At 40.9% G+C, this 20,719-nt stretch overlaps 1 protein-coding gene across 1 annotated transcript in view; it reads left to right on the forward strand.

Annotated features, from left to right (window-relative positions):
- LOC135310874 (Golgi phosphoprotein 3-like) overlaps window positions 1-20,719 on the forward strand; it is a 38,247-nt gene that overhangs the window by 13,437 nt on the left and 4,091 nt on the right. Inside the window, exons 2-3 of the mRNA XM_064439964.1 lie at window positions 12,163-12,294; window positions 18,355-18,469. Of these exons, the coding sequence (XP_064296034.1) occupies window positions 12,163-12,294; window positions 18,355-18,469 (247 nt within the window). The remainder of the gene's footprint in view (window positions 1-12,162; window positions 12,295-18,354; window positions 18,470-20,719) is intronic.

The following is a 20,719-nucleotide window of genomic DNA, read 5'->3' on the forward strand; positions in this document are numbered from 1 at the left end:
CTAGCTGGGCTTTTTGCTTGCCTAATTTTCTGTCTGGAAGACCTAACAAGGTCTCTCTACTCTTCCTGAGTTGCCTGCCCCTTCTTCCAATTGTGGTAAACACTCCTTTTTTTCCTGAGTGCCAGCAAAAGCTCCCTGTTCAGCCAGGCCGGTTGTCTTCCCCGCCAGTTTGTCTTGTGGAACTTGAGGACAGCCTGCTACTGTGCCTTTAAGACTTCCTTCTTGAAGAAAGCCCAGTCTTCCTGGACTCCTTTGCCCTTCAGGACTTCCTCCCAAGGGACTCTCCCAACCAGTGTCCTGAACAGGCCAAAGTCTGCCCTCCGCAAGTCCGTGGTAGTGGTTCTGCTGACACACACCACCACCCCCACCACCCCCCCCCGCCTTCTTACTTCACCAAGGATTGAGAACTCAATCATATCCTGGTCGCTAAGCCCAAGACAGCCTCCGACCACCACATCTCCCACCAGTCCTTCTCTGTTTGTGAACAAGCGGTCAAGCGAGGCACCTCCCCTGGTAGGCTCTGTGAGGAAGTTGTCTTCCACACACTCCAGGAATGTCCTAGACTGTTTCTTCTCTGCTGTGTTGTATTTCCAGCAGACATCTGGTAAATTGAAGTCCCCCACTAGAACAAGGGCAACGAATTGTGATACTTCTTCCAGCTGCTTGTAGAACACTTCATCTACCTCTTCATCCTGGTTGGATGGTCTATAACAGATTCCCAGCAGGATATCTGCCTTGTTGGTCTTCCCCCTCATCCTTACCCATAAGCACTCAACCATATCATCACAATTGCTAAGCTCTATGCAGTCGAAGCACTCCCTAATATACAGGGTCACACTGCCTCTCCTTCCTTGCCTATCCCTTCTGAAGAGCTTATAGCCATCCATTGCAGCACTCCAGTTGTCAGAATCATCCCACCATGTCTCTGTGATGGCAACTAAATCATAGATATCCCTCTGCACGATGGCTTCCAGCTCCTCCTGTTTTTACCCATGCTGTGTGCATTGGTGTAGATGCACTTGAGCTGGGCTATTGGTTTCACCCCCAACCCTGGCACACCACCCCTAGGGTTCTTTCTAGTGGGCCTGGCTATATCCCCCTCCCCCTCTAATGATACCTTAAGCATTATGTCCTTTGTGTTTTCTGAGCAGATTGTGCTCATGAATGGCTTCAGCATAGGTAGCCCAATAACGTATGATTTTTTAAAATTTGGTTTTTGAGCTTTTTATCCCAAAGACTAACTGAATAGTTCTAACTGTAACTATTCAGGTTGTGAAAACTATTCAAGTTTTGAAATAAGTTTTTTCCATTGAAGTGCGGGTTATCACTGAAGGGGATGCTGATGCTCTTGCCTTTTGCTATCTGTCCCAGCCATGTTACCTCCCTTTTCCATGCTGCCTCTGCTATTTGTTCATCTTCTCAGTGAATCAGGTGAAGAGACTGATCATTAGTTTTCAGACAGGCCATGTTCTCATCTAGTTGACTGCACAAATGCTACTGTGACATCAAGAGAGATAGCAGCAATGTGCTGCGATGGGGTGAAAAAATAAATACTTTGTTTTCAGCAGTTCATGCTTTGTTGGACTGCATTCTCGGTTTTAGCCCTCAAATGGCTAAAAATGAAGACATGGGGGAGGACGTACCTTCTCAAGATACATGATTTTTTGCATGATTAAAATGATATGCTGTGGCATTGATTTGAAAGGTCAGTAAAACTGAAATTAGCCTCTTGAAGGAAGAATAGTTGAAGTGGTGTGCAGAAAGCAGTGGTTCAAGAGAGATGCTTATGCTGTGAAAGTAATTAAACACTGGGATGTCATTTTGTCTTCATTTTCTTTTCCTGCTTTCCCCCCCGGTGTTTCTCTCTGCCACTTTAAGTACCTCTAAGAAAAGATACCTGAATTTATTTATATATAAAACATGAGTCGTTTTCTCAGTATTGAGATAACTACTCAAAGCAAGCATTCAGGTATTCTCACTTCATGACATATGCTATGTAAATGTCAGAAGTAAGCAGGCTCTTTGCCAATTGTGCTATGCAACATGAAAATCAGTCTCACACATATCACTTATACCAGCAGACTACTCAGTTTGCTTCACCTAACTCTACAAATGACTTAAACTGACTTTCAAAGTTCTTCTGAATTCCATATTTGCGTGCGTTAGTCCATCTCAGGCTATACATCTGTTGACAACTCTTTCTTGTCATTTTCATCTTAAAAGTAGAACTGAACCTTGTATGTTTTACAGGTCTCTAAGTTGTATTTTTATTATGCTGGCATGTAAATTTTGTGAGGGTGATTAATGAGACCTGGAGATAATTGCCCTCAGTAGTTTACCATGATGCCAGCAGGCACAGAATATTTTCCAGTATGTTTGTCATCTGTGTTTTCTGAGAACATACCATAGAAATAGTCTGCCATATATCAGAAAGAATAGATGGCAAGGAAGAAACCATTGTTTGGGAAAGCTAGATAGTTATATATAAACAAAACAATAGTTTTATGTCTCAGAGCTTTTATATTGCTACCACTGACACAGTATTTGAATGTGATCCATGCAGGAGTAATAGCAAACTCCAGCAGAGTTCAAGAAGTCTAGTTTTTCCTATCTTTCAGCATCCAAGTAGAGCTGGCTGAAATTTTTCTTCTGAAATATTCTTCTAATGGAGAACAGGCTACCTGTAAATTCAGAATTTACTGTTTGCTGAAGTGAAAGCTTTCTCTAACCTAGGTTGTACTTCCTAGCTGAGAAACCCTGAAGTTAGGGGTTTCATGTCATCTTGATAGACTGTCAGATATATTGCCTCAGAGCTAGGACTTTCAGACTCCTCAGGAGCTGTAATTGTTGTCTGTCTTGGCTTTCTGTTACTTTCAAGGTTGGCCAGCTCCCCTTCTGATAGGGCTACCATGGCTAAGAAGGGTTAAAACAACATCTTATTTCTACTGTCTCTAAATGAAGTTTCAGAAATTGCATTCTTTACGAAGTTTTGAAGTATTTTTGTTTGCGTCTGTTATGGTGTAGCACCAGTCAGCAACTAAGCACCATGCAGCTGCTCGCTCGCTCCCCCCTGGTGGGATGGGGGAGAGAATCAGAAGGGTAAAAGTGAGGAAACTCATGGGTTGAGATAAAGACAGTTTAATAGGTAAAGCAAAAGCTGCGAGTGGAAGCAAAGCAAAAGCAAAACAAGGAATTCATTCACTACTTCCCATCGTCAGGCAGGTACCTGTTCAGCCGTCTCCAGGAAAGCAGGGCTCCATCATGCGTAACGGTTACTTGGGAAGACAAACACCATAACTCCGAACGTCCCCCCCTTCCTCCTTCTTCCCCCAGCTTTATATACTGAGCATAATGTCATATGGTATGGAATATCCCTTTGGTGAGTTGGGGTCAGCTGTCCTGGCTGTGCCCCCTCCCAGCTGCTTGTGCACCCGGCAGAGCATGGGAAGTCCTTGACTAGTGTAAGCACTACTTAGCAGCAACAACTAAGACATCTCTGTGTTATCACCACTGTCTCCAGAACAAATCCAAAACATAGCCCCATACTAGGTAATATGAAGAAAATTAACTCTATCCCAGCTGAAACCAGGACAGTGTCTTTCATAAAAGAAGAATTTGGATTTTCCTGAGAACAGGAATTCAGGGTTTTGGTTAACTCTGGTGATGTTTCTCCTTCAGAAGGTTCCCCTTTGGTTTATTTCAGTTTGGTTACAATAGATCTTTTGTTTTGCTTTTAAGCAGAGGGTGCTAGGTGAGGGTTTAAGTACTACTATTAAGTCTGAATGTAAAATGAAAAGGCATTTAGAAAGGGAAGTATAGACTGGGCAGTGTTACATGCGTTATCTCAGAGGACCTCTGCTGTTGTGGTTCTTCATAAATGTAAATTGAGTCTGAGGGCCAAGACTTTGACCTAACACTGACCTCTAATTCTGAATATGAGTCTGTGTGGATCTGAGGATGGGCCTGAGGGGCCTGCTGTTGCTAAAATAAATAAATATTTAATTTTCTTTTATGTTGAGCAGGCTATTGTAAACCTCAGTTATCTTCACATACTATTACATGGCTTTATGATGCTTTTTTGAAAGACTTACAAAGCTGATTTCTATTTGCCATGGTTCTGTGGTCGGTAAAGTAATCTATAATAGCTTGAGACTCACTGGATTAGATCAGGAAATGCATTGACAGCCACAGTCTATTATGGCATACTGTAGAAGGTTCTGTAAACAGATGGCCTTAACAAAGTAAGTTAAAAACATCATTTTTTTTTATTACCATGTGTGTATATTGAAGCCTCAGTGTTGGAACTCTGAAAGTGTTTCTTTTCCTTTCTTTTGAAACAGATATTTTCATGGATTGTTCACTCTTTCCCACCCTTTTCTGGTCTGTGCTAGGTATAGTAGAACTTCTACTCTCCTAACAGGAGTTAACTGAAAATTAGAGAGAGAATGTATATTTCTGTAGTGGGAAGAGATTTTTAGTAACTGGAGTGATGTCCCTCAGGGGTCTGTACTGTGACCATTACTGTTTAATATCTTCATCAATGACATAGTGGGATTGAGCGCACCCATAGCAAGTTTGCAGATAACACCAAGCGAAGTGATGCAGTTGACACACCAGAAGGGCAGGATGTCATCCAGAGGGACCTAGATAACCTCAAGAAGTGGACTAATGTTAACCTCATGAAACTCAACAAGGCCAAGTGCACCTGCACCTGGGTTGGGGCAACCCCCAGTATCAATACAGGCTGGGGGATGAAGGGATTGAGAGCAGCCCTGCAGAGAAGGACTTGGGGCTACTGGTGGATGAAAAGCTGGACATGAGCCAACAATGTGCGCTTGCAGCCCAGAAGGCCAACCATATCCTGGCCCGCATCAAAATAAGCATGGCCAGCAGATCGAGGGAGGTGATTCTGCCCCTCTACTCTGCTCTGGTGAGACCCCACCTGGAGTACTGTGTTCAGCTCTGGGGTCCTCAGTACAAGAAGGACATGGACCTGTTGGAGTGGGTCCAGAGGAGGGCCACAAAAATGATCCACGTGCTGGAGCACCTCTCCTGTGAAGAAAGGCTGAGAGAGTTGGGGTTGTTCAGGCTGGAGAAGAGAAGGCTGCGGGGAGACTTTATTGTGGCCTTCCAGTACTTAAAGGGGGTTTATAGGAAGGATGGGGACAACCTCTTTAGGTCAGCAAGCAGTCCTTGTGACAGGACAAGGGGTAATGGCTTTAAACTAAAGGAGGGCAGATTTAGACTGGATATAATGAAAAATTTTTTTACAGTGAGAGTGGTGAAACACTGGAACAGGTTGCCCAGAGACGTGGTACATGCCCAGTCCCTGGAAATATTCAAGGTCAGTTTGGATGATGCTCTGAGCAACCTGATCTAGTTGAAGATATCCCTGCTCACTGCAGGGGGATTGGACTAGATTGCCTCTAAAGGTCCTTTCCAACCCAAACCTTTCTATGATTCTTATGGGTAAAACAAAGAAAGTATTCTGAAGTAAAACATTACATGGCCTCATAAGTGAGAGTTTTGTAATCATTTTTATGAAGGAAGAAATTTTTTTTTAACCTTTGCTCTGTAATCCATTAAAGAGACTTTCTCAAGATTTTGAAGTGTGTAATGACTATAAATGTGAAATGGCATCTGCAATTTAATGTTAGTTTTTGCACTGCTACTGCTGGGTGGCTTTAATTTGTACTTGGGATAGAGAAATGTCAGGGTTTTAGCTGGGACAGAGTTACTTTTCTTCACTGCAGCTGGCATAGTGCTGTGCTTTGGACTTAGTATGAAAACAATGTTGATAACACACCGAGGTTTTGGTTGTTGCTAGGTAGTGCTTATACTAGTCAAGGACTTTTCTAGCTTCCCATGCTCTGCCAGGTGCACAAGAAGCCGGGAGGGGAGGGGGCACAGCTAAAAGAGCAGATTAAAACTGGCCAAAGGGATAGTCCATATTATGTGACATCATGCCCAGTATGTTAACTGGGAGGAGCTGGCCGGGGGAGGGCGACAGTTGCGGCTTGGGGACCAGTGGCATCGGTCGGTGGGTGGTGAGCAGTTGCATCACTTGTTGTTTGGGTTTTTTTCCCCTCCTCCCAAAGTTTCATATCTCTCTCTTGTTATTTTATTTTTCATTATATTACTACTACTATTATTGTTATTGTTGTTTTATTTTAAGCTGTTCTTTTCTCAATCCATGAGTTTTCTTACTTTGGCCCTTCTGATTCTCTGCCCCATCCCACAGGGGTGGGGGGAGTGAGCGAGCGGCTGTGTGGTGTTTAGTTGCTGGCTGGGGCTGAACCACAAGAAGAAAATACTAAACTTTTTATTTTTTTAAAATAGAACTGGCTTGACAATTGCCTGGAAGCCGAATAGAACAATGTAAGAGGTAGCTGAATTATTGCTCCATGAAGGTTGGCTGTTTTATGCTTAAGTGAGATGATTTTGAAGTTTCATGCAAGTTCTTAAAGCAGCATCGACTGTGTAGAAATTGCTAACATACTTGGCTCTGATCCTTGCCAAATACCTTCACGTAGTCTGGTCATGTTAGAATATTCTCATTCTGATTGTTTACATACTTAGTAAATTATAGTGGTCATTACTGCAGTACCTTTTGGGATTAGAGGTGGAGAAAGTGGTGTCTTATCTGTCTTTAAAAAAAAATTTTTTATGAATGATCTTTGGCTTATGAAAACTCTTCATTAACTTATGAATTTTAAATATCCAAAATTTTAAATTTTGAGTGTTTTGAAAAACTGGAAATCAATGTGATCTGTAGAAGTGTACTTTAATACTTTTGCAATAGCTCTTATTCTGTAGTACTTAGTACTGAGTGATTCAACAAAATATTTGAATAGCCAGCAAATTCAGAATGCTATGGTGTTGTCAGAGCTAACGTGTACGTGTTTTCCCTCTATAGTTTGCTGTGGCTTTATTATAGCATAAACAGATGATCTCACTAGATTTTTCACAGCTGGTGTGATAGTGTTTGAGCTGTTGAGTGACATCAGTTCTTTGTCTATGCAGGAGTTCTCATAATTTCTGGCAATCTTTAAAACACTTTTTTGCAAGTCATAGAATCATAGAATGTCCTGTGTTGGAAGGGACCCACAAAGATCATCAAGTCCAACTCCTGTCCCTACACAGGACAAGCCCAAATTTACACCATATCTCTGAGGGCATTGTCCAGGTGCTTCTTGAATAGCGTCAGGCTTGGTGCCGTGACTGCCTCCCTGGGGAGCCTGTTCCAGTGTTCCACCACCCTCTGGGTGAAGAACCTTTTCCTAATATCCAACCTAAACCTCCCCGGCACATCTTCCTGCCATTCCCTTGGGTCCTGTCATTGGTCACCAGAAAAAAAGAGATCAGTGCCTGCCCCTCCTCCTCCCCTTGTCAGGAAAGGGGGAGTCCTGGGACCCTATTCCATTTTAAGTACAGCTTTGTGAAGTTTGAGAGTCAGGGATCTTGGAGGCAAACTGGGAAATGATGTTGTTAGGGAACAATGTAAATTGAAGTTTTAAGGGACATTGGTAGGGCACTTCCACTCGGAGTCTCTTCCCTGTCCCTTCCTTTCCTGCGGGCTATGTGTATGAACCCTGCCTCCTGTTGCACTCTGCATGCCAGCATCTGTAGGAGGCTGGGTCCTGGTATATGTTTATGCTGTTTTGTATGTAGATCTGAGCTGGGGTATTCCTACAGTAAGTAGGACGAAGCTGCAAGAACTTGCACTTTGCTGGGCAAAACTAGACCCAGCATATCAGTAAGGCTTGCTTGTTTGTATGCTAATATAATCATGTGGCCTTCCCCCCCGGCCTTGGAGCAGAGACAAGAATAAGATGGCTGTTCACCATATATAGTGTACATACTTTGTTATCTTGTCCGCGCCATTTTGTGAACAAGTCTAAGGAAATCCATGACGGTCACAGAAATTCAGATCTTTATGAACCTGGAAGTGAAAAGTTTGTATTACATATCATGGTAAGATGAGGTGGGGAAGGAGGCTGCAGTAGGAGAGAGTGTGTCACAGATTGATTGTGGGGAAGTGCAGCTGAAGAGGCAAGGTAAAAGCAGGGAGTGGAAGATAAGGTAGGTTGGGTAACACTGAGGCACAGGGCCATTGTTAGGAGATGGACAATATTTAATAAGTGAGAGTTTCAAGTGATTAATGGATAACTGAACAGGAAGATGTGTGAGCTTGGGAATTGGGTAAGGGGCATGCAAAGAAGAGAAAGTGAATAAATGCTACAAGAGGTGGTGGGAGAGAAATGGTCTAATGAACAGGGGTTTTGGATAACTTATTCTTTAAGTAGAAAGAGGATCTTAGTCTTAGCTCTGTGCTTTGTCATACCTGAGTGGAAAGTCTGAGCTTTCAAAGTTAATATGGTAACAAGTTTCTGCTATAAACTTTATTTTCATCTCCCTTTATGCTTGTCTAGCAAAACTAGTTTTTACTTTAAAATTTCTAGGTCAGCTCTGACAAAAAATGCTTTTGTGCTGTCTTTGTAAATAAACATGACAGTTGTAAACATTCTTTTGATCTTTGAATCAATGTAGATTTAAAATTTTGTCTTGTCAGCTATTTATAGCTTAAAGTGCTATTCTAGTGTGATTGCTGTCAGATAAAAATAATTCCCTGCCTTGTAAAACTGGTTTTTTCCTTCCCCCCCGCTGCTTAGCAACTCTAATGAAATAAGTATTTCATTGAGTTAGGATGTTTATAAAATTATAAAAGACTTGTAAGAGGACAGATAAAGCAAAAATATTTGGTGGTGTGTTTGTGAGAAAGCTAGTGCTATTTAAGAGCATTAAATAGTAGAATGACTTGCATCTATAAATAGTAATCTTTGATCTTCAATCTAAGTGTTTTAGACTGTTAGCTATTTGGAATATAATGAGAACAGTGATAAAAGTTCAAACCAAATCCTTGTTCTGTAACCAGCGATGGTCAGGCCATGTTCAGGGAACATGGAATTGACTATTCCTTCAGCGTACACTGACTTCAACTGGTTAGGGGCTTCCCAGGCCATGTGTGGCTTACAGATCCACTGCTGTCTGTCAGACTTCATTATCAATCTCCTATGAATTTAAGTCTTTTTTTTTTTTTTTTTTAAAAAAAAAAGAGGTGTTTGTGGTGTGTGTTTGTTTTTTTTTAAAACTTTTGCCTTCCTATAAAAACAGTTGAATAGAAACAGAAAAGAAGTTGGCCTTTGACTTTTCCAACCTGTGAGCTAGCTTTATTTACCACCGTCTAGTTCTTCTCTGTGGAAAAAGAAAAAAATAATTGTTTCCTGTGCAAATAATACATTATTCTATATTGCTATTCTCCCTCTATGTATGTTGTTATTCTCTCTATCCCTTTTCTTCACTGTCCATCTATAGCCTCTTTAATAGGCAGTAGTTCTATAATGCTGAGCATTATTGTTTCTCTTTTGTGCACCTTTTTCTAGTTATGCTGTATGCCATTTAAAGTAGGTGCCAAGGAGCTGTTTGCAATGTTGAAGATAAATGTCTGCGTCTACTCAGTTTCAGGTACACCAGGAAGCTTGAGTTAATTTAAAGGATGATTTAGTTAGACTGTTGTGTGCTAAACTGACCTTCTGTGAAGGTTTCCTCAGTTGCCTGAGGTCTTTGCAGTAAGTGCCAAAAACGATCAGTCTATCTGCCTGAACTATCTGGAAAGATCAATTTAATGGATTGAAAAATGTTCAGGATGATGCTCTTATAAAATATCTTTTTCCTCACTGTTTAATAGCAGTATAATCCCTGTATATTGAAATATGGTGTTCCTTCTCTTATGGATCACCTGCAAACTCCTGAGCCTGGGAAAAAAATTCACCAAAAAACCCAAACCAGAAGGTGAAGCAGTATATGTTCTATGACTTTAATGTCATCTAGCCCACTAGAGCAATCAGTTCCATTTATGAAGACCATAATCTTTTTGGACTGACTTTCAGGATCACTTGATTAAAAACTCTTAGATGGTTGTGCAGTCTCTATCCTTGGAGGTTTTCAGGACTTGACTGGATAGAACCCTGAGCAACTTCATCTGACTTCATAGCTGAACCTGCTTTGAGCAGGAGGTTGCACTAGATATCTCCTGTGGTCCCTTCCAACCTGAATTATCCTATGATCCTGTATTTCTCTACAACCCACAACCTGAGGCCATATATGTTGAAAAACTGCTGGAGCAGAGGAGTTTACATCTGGTAATTGCTGCTGGGAGTGTTGTAGTTAATGTCACTTCATTGAAAAAGACTCACTTTAAAAATAAATTCAGTTTTCGTTACTAAACAAGTGAAGAAATTTCTAGTGCTTGAATTGTTTGCATCATAATATAACACTTTTTGTAAGTAGAAAGAAGTGTATATTTATCATGCCACAGCTGTAAGTTTGTCCAATAGATTTTTAGTTTGCATGTGTTGTCTGATTTCAAAAATTAATTTTATGTAAAGAGGCTATTTGAATAAAAATAGTAGAATGTAGGAGTCATCTTTTTTGTTGTTTTTTTTTGGGGGGTGTTTTTTGGTTATGTTTTTGTTTGATTGTTTGTTTTTTCATCAAGTAAATACTGCACCTTATCCTGCATGTTTTTTGGCAAAGAAATGTCTGGTGCTAACCAAAATCTTAATTTACAGAATGGCTGACTTATGAGAGTAGCTGATACTCACAAAGTATCAGCTCCGAGTAGAAGGCTGATTAGATAACTTCTCATGCCTTTCCAACCTTATATTTATGGACTTTAAAATAAATGTCTGTGACATATTTCAGTAATTACTTTCTAGAGATTCAGAGCTTTTGTAGACTTTTTGGAAGTATTGTTCACCTATATAATACAGCTCTTGAAAATAGCTAGGTGCTAAATGGAAAGAAATATTTTCATGTTCCTAGAAATCTGTATTTAATGACATGTGTTAGTGACTGGTTTGTGTGTTTAGCAGACTTCAGATGTATGCATCTGATATCTCTATACATTGGCAGCTTTTATTTGCAAATAGAATAAAATTGTATTGCTCTTGCTTTAAGCTAATCTTTGTTGCTGGTTAGGATAAATTTTATGAAAGGGGGCGTTCTCTTTTTTTTTTTTCCTTGTTTCCTGTACTTCTCTCTAAAGAATCCCAAAGTGAATGTTTTGAGATGCATCACTAGAGCAGTTCTGTAGGGTCTTTCTGGACCATAGCAAGTGTTTCCTCAGTCATTTCTCAAAAGACAAATAATTTCTCAGAATTATTTTGTTTTGTCTTAGATACTGTTCTTGCATGTTTTTTTAATATTTAACTGTTGGTTACTCTGTAATTAAAATAGAATCCTTTTTATAAGTTTTTGGGGGGGGGCAGGTGTCATAATTGTTGAGCAATGGAGTACCAAAGTCAATACATGTATTTCTAGATATTGAGTAAATTATTTGGGTCAAATATTCTGTTCTGCCATTTAAGCAGACAGTCAATGTAGAAATATAGATGAAAAAGCATGGTAGATGTGGTGTAGTTCATAGAATAAATGTGGCTTGCAGTTTTGCAGTCTGTATAAGAACAATATGCAACAAGTTTTAGAAATATATGTTTTCAAAGGATATAAATGGCAAAATAATAGCTGATCCAAATATTTGAAAACTTTTGTCTTTTGGTTTGCTATATTCAAGCTGAAAAATCTGTTCTGTGGTTTGTGCCGATTGCCACATTTGTGTTTGGACTTTTAATTTCCAGTATACTCCATATTTACGTAATATTGATTTTTTTCCAGGTTATTATTACTTCATCAGTGCCATATTGTTTATGGATGTAAAATCATGTTAATATTTCTCAGGAAACTCAAATAAGCCTGTTGGTAATGCCAAATGTTTGATGTCTTAGTACTTTTTTAAGTTTATTTTGACTATATATAAACTACACTTTATATCTCGCATTTCTTGATATCTTGCTGTTTTGTTTTTTATCACTTTCCTGAAGTTTCCCTGCTTTTCAAAGAGCAGAGACTAAGTGTCAAAACTAATAGGGGATGAGTCTATCTTCTCTTTCATGTTTTCAATACAGGAATGGTAGTTGACTAGTGATACTACTTCAGAAGTATATGAGGGCCAGAGAACTGCTTAGAGAATGCAGTAAGCCTCTTTTTCTATTTGCTTTCGAGTGGAGATGGAAATACCTTACTGTCTTTCATTCTTCACAGGGCTATACATCATTCTGGAATGATTGCATCTCCTCAGGATTGCGTGGCTGTATGTTAATCGAATTGGCATTGCGAGGGCGTCTTCAGTTAGAGGCTTGTGGAATGAGACGCAAAAGTCTATTAACAAGAAAGGTAAGTGGAGGAAAATGGTCCCATTTACTTTTGTATCATGCTTCAGACAATACAGTAGCTATAAATTACAACTGGTTGTAAGAAAAAGACCTTTTTTTTCTTTATACAGGGATAGGGATTCTGAGTAGTGACTTAAGTTAGATACAGAGAGTTATTACCTAAAGAGTTTAAATAGTGAGCTGAAGTGCCTTGTAAAATCTTCTGTACTTGTTCTCTGCTCCTGTTTGTTCTCTTGATGTGTTCCTGCTGCTGCTGGGAACCTTGCACAAACAGTTGGCAGTGGCTCAGGCCAGGGTGCAGTGGCAGCAGTCGCTGCTGAGAGCCAGTAGCACCAGTTGTAATCTGCTGAAGGATCTGGATTTTGCAGTGTTGGTGAGATGTGGGCTGGGGCTGAGAGGGATGGCTAACTGACAGCCTACCGGATGTATCCTGCAAGTCACCAGTTTAATTCTGGTGTACACAGTGTTGCAGTTAGTGCTTGCAACGCATGGGAAGGAAATAATCCTTGTACCTTGGGCCCCTGAACACAAAGCTGTATCTAGTTTAAGCATGTGACTGGTGCATTAAATTTGTTGTTCTCGCTGATCTTTAACATGGGCAAATTTTTAAGGTTTTTTATTGAATTAGGCTGAAGATTTGAGGTGCCTTAATTTATTACTTTTGCCACTGGATTTTTTTTCCTTAGTACAAAATGTGCAAAGTCACACTGAAGAATTTTTACTTCATCAGCATTAGAGGATACTTGTAAAATAAGCTTATTGAAAACACGGTCAAATGTTGTCTATCCATCACAAATAAGTTCTCTTTTATGGCACATTTACCTGTCAATATTATCCCTTGCTAAATTTTTTTAAAGGAAAGCTTACAAATTCCCCAATCTTCTAGTTTCCTCCTCTTCTGAAGAATCAAACCTCTGTTCAGACAAACAGCTCCTACTACTTCTAGCTTCATTTAAGCATATTCAGTATTGATTAGTTTGCACAATTCTTTTTTTCCTTCAAAGCTTTTGGCTCCTTAGGCATTCAGGAATGTTCTTTAGCAGTTATTTTCATTCTACACAAACCTTGTCAGCTCTATCTAACTGAAATTTTAACTGTGTCTTTTTAGGAAAATGGAAAAATAACCTGTGCATATCTTCAATAAAGAATATAAGCAAAATTATTGTTTTCCTTTTTTTATCACGTGATTTTTGGGGGTGGGTTGGTGTGTTTGTTTCAATTTTTATTTTTTTCCCATTGTTTAAGGAGAGCTAAGAGCTACCCAATATTAAATGCTTTGTTCTTTCTGCTGTTGTAAGGCAATTGAGAGATTTCTTTTTGCAGGCGGGGGAGGGTTCTATGAAAAAGGCTTAATATAAAATTCAAATGAAGATTGATTTCTGCTTAAGGAATTTCTTGCAAATAAAATCCCTAACTACTGATATATATGATGTTTCTTCTCCACTTGCCCTACCTCTCAATTTAGAAATCCTTCTCATGAATGACTTGTGTTGTTTTATACCTTGTTTGAAGTCTTGCATTAACACTAAATTTCAGTCTCATTTCTACGTTTGCTAGATTTAATTGTCTCAACTCTACCAAGTGTCCCCCTTGTCTCCCTTTTGCAGGCTTTGCTCCCCTTGCCCTCAGCTTTCTCTGTGAATTAAGTACTATGCTTAGTGAGTGGAATGAGCTGTCTAGTTGCATCCAAGATTGTGATTCAGTGAGGTGGAGTTTCAGTGGCAGTTCCATTTTTATATAATTTCTGCCCCTCAGGCTAGCCCTTCTCCCTCCCTGCCCCTGCTCCATTCTGGGACTCTGTGGAAAGGTAAAATCTCATTAAAACTAAAGCTTTGATTTGCGACTCAAAACCCTGTATCTTCAAGCTGTGGTCTGAAGGGAGGAGTTTAGGCTTCAGTCACTTCAGCCTGTGCTGTAGCTGAGAAGGGTAGTCCTCTTTGCAAAGAGGCTTATTATTGGAGTCTCTCTTGGGTTGTTACTAGTGTTTGTGCAGCCTTGTCAGGTAACCACTCTGGCTGAAAAGTAATTCACTTCTTTGATCAGTTCAGTTTTTATTTGAATCACTTCATTGATCTTGTCATCAGGTGGGGCACAAGTGAGACTGCTGGCACAAGCAATAAGGTGAGAACAGGAAGAGGATAGAACTAGTTCTTTGGACAGTAGTATGGATTTATAACCAGCTAACAGTGGCCTTGGTCGCACAGCTGACTTAAAAGATTGCTAGCTACAACGATTTCCACTTCAAATGTTAAATCATGTGGATCTTTGCTGATTGCTTTTTGCAGTTTCTAAGACACAACTTCAGAAGTGATCAAAACGCATTAAATCCATGCTTGAGTGCCACAGAGATAAAAATGAGATTGAGAAACCGGAAGACAAGGACTTCTCAGTATCACAGAATGGTAGGGGTTGGAAGGGACCTCTGGAGATCATCTTGGCCAACCCCTCTTCTTGAGCAGGCACACCTAGAGCAGGGGACACAGGACTGCGTCCAGGTGGGTTTTGAATGTTTCCAGGGAAGGAGACTCGACAACCTCTCTGGGCAGCCTGTTCCACTGCTCTGTCACCCTCACAGTAAAGTTTTTCCTCATATTCACTTCCTGTGTTCCAACTTGTGCCCATTGCCCCTTGTCCTGTCATTGAGCTCTCTCGAACCCCCTTACCTTCTAGAGCCCTAACCCATGGGATTCCTCCAAGCAGGTCTTTGAAGAAGCCAAAGGTAGTTCTCCTGAAGTCCAGGGTTGTAATCCTACTTGTTGCCTTGCTTCTACCACACAGGATCCTGAACTCGACTATTTCATAGTCACTGCAGCCAAGGCTACACCCAACCCTCACATCCTCAACCAGACCTTCTTTGTTTGTTAGTATAAGGTCCAGCAGCACATCTCGCCTCATTGGCTCCTGCACCACCTGTGTCAAAAAGTTATCCTCAATGCTCTGCAGGAACCTCCTGGATTGCGCACACCTCACTGTGTTGCTTTTCCAGCAAATATCAGGGTGGTTGAAGTCCCCCATGAGAACCAGGACCTGCGATTGTGAGGCTATTTCCAGCTGTCTGTAGAAGGCCTCATCAACTTCCTCTTCCTGATCAGGTGGCCTGTAGCAAACACCCACGATGGTGTCACCCATATTTGCTTGCCCCTTAATTTTTACCCACAAGCTTTCAACTTGTCCTTCCTCTGCTCCAAGGCAGAGCTCAATGCATTCCAGTTGCTCCCTCACACAAAGAGCAACTCCCCCACCTCACCTTGCTGGCCTGTGTTTCCTAAAAAGCCTGTAGCCATCCATGACCACATTCCAGTCATGTGAGCTATCCTGCCATGTCTCTGTAATTGCAATGAGATCGTGGCCCTGTGACCGCACACAGACCTTTAGTTTCCCCCATGCTGCATGCATTGGTGTACAGGCATTTCAGAGAGGTACTTGAGCATGCAGGTTTCCCTGGAGGGGTGTACGAGGACCCACTATAGCCATGCACACCCTTGAGGTGGTTGATCTCCTGATTGTCATCTTGTGAGGCAGCTATGGCAACTTTGTTGCTGCTCCAGTTGGCCTGGCTTATTCCCCTGTTGGATGTGATGGCATTAGCATTGCCACTTTGAACCCCACCCCCTGAGTCCTTCAGTTTGTAATCCGCCTCATCAAGTTGGCCAGCTTGCTGCCAAAGATTCCCTTGCCCCTTCTAGACAGGGGGATTCTATCCCTCCCTAACAGGCTATGGTTCCTGGGGAAAGTCCCATTGTCATAAAAGCCAAAACCCTCGCGATGGCACCAGCCACATAGCCAAGAGTTGATTTGCATTATTCGTCTGTTATCGGCTGCCCATTTTTCTCCAACTGGTAAAATAGAAGAGGAGATGATTTGGACACCGATATTTTTCAGTTGCTCCCCCAGGGCTTTATAGTCGTCCTTGGTTGTGAAACAGTGAAGAAACAGTGCTGCATGCCTGGCTGCAAAGAACAGTAAACTTGGAAACAAAATCGCTGTGTATTGTGGCTTCCCATGAGCTTATGGAGCCCTGACTGAGTTGAATGGGAGAGTCTATGCTATGGCTCATACTGTCATGGTGGATTATATTCAGACTAGCTTCTTAAACTTCTTTGCAGTGGTAGAAAAAGGTATCTTAACCCTAAATAAGCAAGAACAGTTTTCTAAACTTTTTTTTTAAAAAAAATCTTACTTAAAAAATGCCTTTAAGCGTGGGATATATCTCTTCAGGGAGGTGTTTGTTTTAATAAAATAGGTCAAAAAGATGACTTCACATCTTACCTGTTAAAGTGAGATGGTGAGTAGTTATGAGTAGTTAGTGAGTATGAGTGAGTTAGAGATGGTTACCAACTGCAGCAGGCTGGAGTGATCCAGTGTAACTAAGGTTACTGTGGAACAAATCATATGGGACACATCAAAGAACCTAAAATACTGCTGGAACATCATTTTTAATAAGAAGTAAAGATCAATAAATTGGGTGGGTTTAGGCTAATTATTAAAGGAATATATGAAGGGTGGATATTAATAGCCATAATCTAGCAGCTTAAAAACACAACTAGAATTACTAGATGGTTTTTCTACCATTCTGAACTATATAGTAATTTATTATATCTTTTATATGTTGTCTGTTTTCTCATCCTGACTATATTAATTTGCATTTCTTTTTAATTTCATCTCATTGACTTTGTACACATCTCCAGTTTGGGATCATCTTGCCAGTATTGAAGCTGTCTTACCATTGCAACTCATTTCAGTGTCATCTACAGGACCCTATGAAAATGTATTGTACTCCTCTATGGTTTGTAGTAAGGATTATTAGAACTATGGAACAGAACTGAACTTGGGATATATTTCAATAGGACACTTAAAGCTTTTCCAGGACACCTTTCTGACTACCATGAAGCTTTACTAAAAATAAGATCTTTCTCCTGCTGCTTCTCTTGTACATGTGGGATTGTTTTGATGTGTTAGTTTTTCTGTCAATTGCATGTTATCTTGTTACCTGCTGCTTCTAAAGTGCTAACTTGTAAAATTATTTAAATTGCCAGATTTAATAATTATTTTCATAAATAGCTTTGAAACAGTAGTAATTCTTTTTCTAAAGAAAGATAGAATTTTGTTGTTGTTTTGTTTTTATTCAAACATATTGATTTGGGCTAGTTAAATCTGTATGTTTTAGTTTGGTGCTCTTGTTTTTCCAACTAGGAAAAAAGGTATTTATATGGCTTATATAACTACTTATACTGGTAAACAAGCAGTTAATAAAATTTAAGAATTTGAGTATGTTACTGTGAATGCTTTTGGTTGGTTTTTGGTTTTGTGGTTTTTTTTCTTTTTTTTTCTCCTGTTCTCTCTTGGGAGAAGAACTCAAATAATTTTAGAAGTTATTTAATAACAAACTTATGTGATATTGCATTTATTATTGTATATTAAGGTTTTTATTGGTATGTACATATTTTGCCTAATATGTGTATTTTAACTGTTAGTGAATGGAACAGAGTGTTGCTGGTCAACATGTTCTTCAGAGCTGTAAAACTTAGATGTTGTTTTGAACCTACTTTTATCCATCAATATATGGAAGAAGAAAACCAGTTTTCCTGCTTTTTCACTTTCTAATTGATTTCTCAGTTTCACATGACCTAGTTGTTTAATGCAGTATTCTGAATAAATTGACTTGAAGCAGTAAAATTGACTGCCATCAGAGAGCAATTTAACACTGTAGTATACTTTATTTTGGGGAGGAAGCAAAGGACCTGGCTAGGTTAGTGGATTAATTCCTTAAAAAATTAGGTATTAAGCCTGTTACTAAAACTATAGTTTTAGTCAATTAAAGTTAATTTAGGTTATAGAGAACTTAAGACTTAATGTAGCTTTGTAATTAAAACCCTAGATAGGTTTGGTTTTTTTTTAACAACTAGGTATTTTTTAAACTTGCATATTCTTAGAGAAGATTCCTCACTCCTTAAAATTTTCCTTGGTTCTGATAACAGGTAGATTTTTCCAGGTTTTATTGTTGGATGTTTATGATATATGAATTAAGTCAAAATACTGACTGCACTTTATTCTGTCCTAGGTGATTTTCAAGTCAGATGCTCCTACAGGGGATGTTCTGCTTGATGAAGCTCTGAAACACATAAAAGAGACCCAACCTCCTGAAACAGTACAAAATTGGATTGAACTGCTTAGTGGTAAGCCTTGAACATAATGTATTTCCTTCCCCCCAAATAAAGCTAATTATCTGGCATCACTAGAGATTAACTTTTTTGCATACTTTCTCCCCAAAAAATCTTACAGTATAATTAGTCTGTCCTCTAGAGTAGTCTCCTGTTGATTGTAGCCTTTAATCAAATATAACTAACTGTTGCTTTTGACTTAACTTGGTACAGAAAGGATCTAGATAGAAGTGTCAGAGGACATCTCTACTCTTTGGAAGAGGTGTCTTCCACTGGCTCTGAAGTTGATCAGGACTGTGCCCTGGAGGGATAACTTTACATAGAATATCATAGAATCTTTAGATAGAATTATTAAGGTTGGAAAAGACCTCTAAGATCATCAAGTCCAACCGTCAACCCCAAACTACCATGCCTCCTAAACCACGCCCTGAAGTGCCACATCTACACGTTTTTTGAACACCTCCAGGGATGGTGACTCCACCACCTCTCTAAACAGCCTGTTCCAATGCCTGACCACTCTTTCAGTAAAGACATTTTTCCTAATATCCAATCTAAACCTCCCCTGATGCAGCTTGAAGCCATTTCCTCTCATCCTATCGCTAGTAACTTGGGAGAAGAGACCAACACCCACCTCACTACACCCTCCTTTCAGGTAGTTGTAGAGAGCGATGAGGTCTCTCCTCAGCCTCCTCTTCTCCAGACTAAACAACCCCAGCTCCCTCAACCTCTCCTCATAAGACCTGCTCTCCAGACCCTTCACCAGCTTCATTGCCCTTCTCTGGACACACTCCAGCAACCCAATGTCCTTCTTGTAGTGAGGGGCCCAAAACTGAACATAGTACTCGAGGTGCGGCCTCACCAGTGCCGAGTACAGGGGCACAATCACTTCCCTGCTCCTGCTGGCCACATTATTCCTGATACAAGCCAGGATGCTGTTGGCCTTCTGGACCACCTGGGCACACTGCTGGCTCATGTTCAGCTGGCTGTCAACCAGCACCCCCAGGTCCTTCTGCACTGGGCAGATTTCCAGCCACTCTTCCCCAAGCCTGTAGCGTTGCATGGGGTTGTTATGACCCAAGTGCAGGACCTGGCACTTGGCCTTGTTGAACCTCATACAATTGGCCTTGGCCCATTGATCCAGCCTGTCCAGGCCCCTCTGTAGAGCCTTCCTATCCTTGAGCAGATCAACACTCCCGCCCAACTTGGTGTCATCTGCAAATTTACTGAGGGTGCTGGTTATTCATCCAGATCATTAATAAAGATATTAAACAAGACTGGCCCCAAAACTGAGCCCTGGGGGACACCGCTTGTGACTGGCCACCAGCTGGATTTAGCTCCGTTCACCACAGCTCTCTGGGCTTGGCCATTCAGACAGTTTTTTACCCAGTGAAGAGTACACCCCTCCAAGCCATGAGCTGCCAGCTTCTCTAGGAGGATGCTGTGGGAGACAGTGGCAAAGGCTTTGCTAAAGTCCAGGTTTAGATAACAGCCACAGCCTTTCCCTCATCCACCAGGCGGGTCACCTGGGCATAGAAGGAGGTCAGGTTGGTCAGGCAGGACCTGCCTTTCACAAAGCTATGCTGGCTGGGCCTGATCCCCTGGTTGTCCTGCACTTGCCTAGTGAGCTCACGCAAGATGTATCACTCCATAATCTTCCCCGGTACTGAGGTCAGGCTGAAAGGCCTGTAGTTCCCAGGATCTTCCTTCTGGCCCTTCTTGTAGATGGGCATCACATTGGCAAGCCTCCATTTGTCTGGGACCTCCCCTGTTAACCGGGACTGCCTTTCTCTGTAATTGGAAATGAGGGTTAGTGGAAGTTTGGAGTCTAGCCATATGGATTCAGTATTCAAATCTTTTGATACAGAAAGGAGATAAGGACCTGTCATGGTTTAACCCCAGCTGCCAGCTAAGCCCCACACAGCCACTCGCTCGCTCCCCCCACAGTGGGATGGGAGAGAGAATCATAAGGGTAAAAGAGAGAAAACTCGTGGCTTGATACAGTTTAATAGGTAAAGCAAAAGCTGTGCGCGGAAGCAAAGCAAACCGAGGAATTCATTCACTACTTCCCATGGGCAGGCAGGTGTTCAGCCATCTCCAGGAAAGCAGGGCTCCATCACACGTAATGGTTACTTGGGAAGACAAACACCATCACTCCAAACATCCCCTTCTTACTTCTTCTTCTTCTTCCCCCAGCTTTATATGCTGAGCATGATGTCATATGGTACGGAATATCCCTTTGGTCAGTTGGGGTCAGGCGTCCTGGCT

This window comes from Phalacrocorax carbo (genome assembly GCF_963921805.1).
Source record: "Phalacrocorax carbo chromosome W unlocalized genomic scaffold, bPhaCar2.1 SUPER_W_unloc_4, whole genome shotgun sequence".
Taxonomy (NCBI): domain Eukaryota; kingdom Metazoa; phylum Chordata; class Aves; order Suliformes; family Phalacrocoracidae; genus Phalacrocorax; species Phalacrocorax carbo.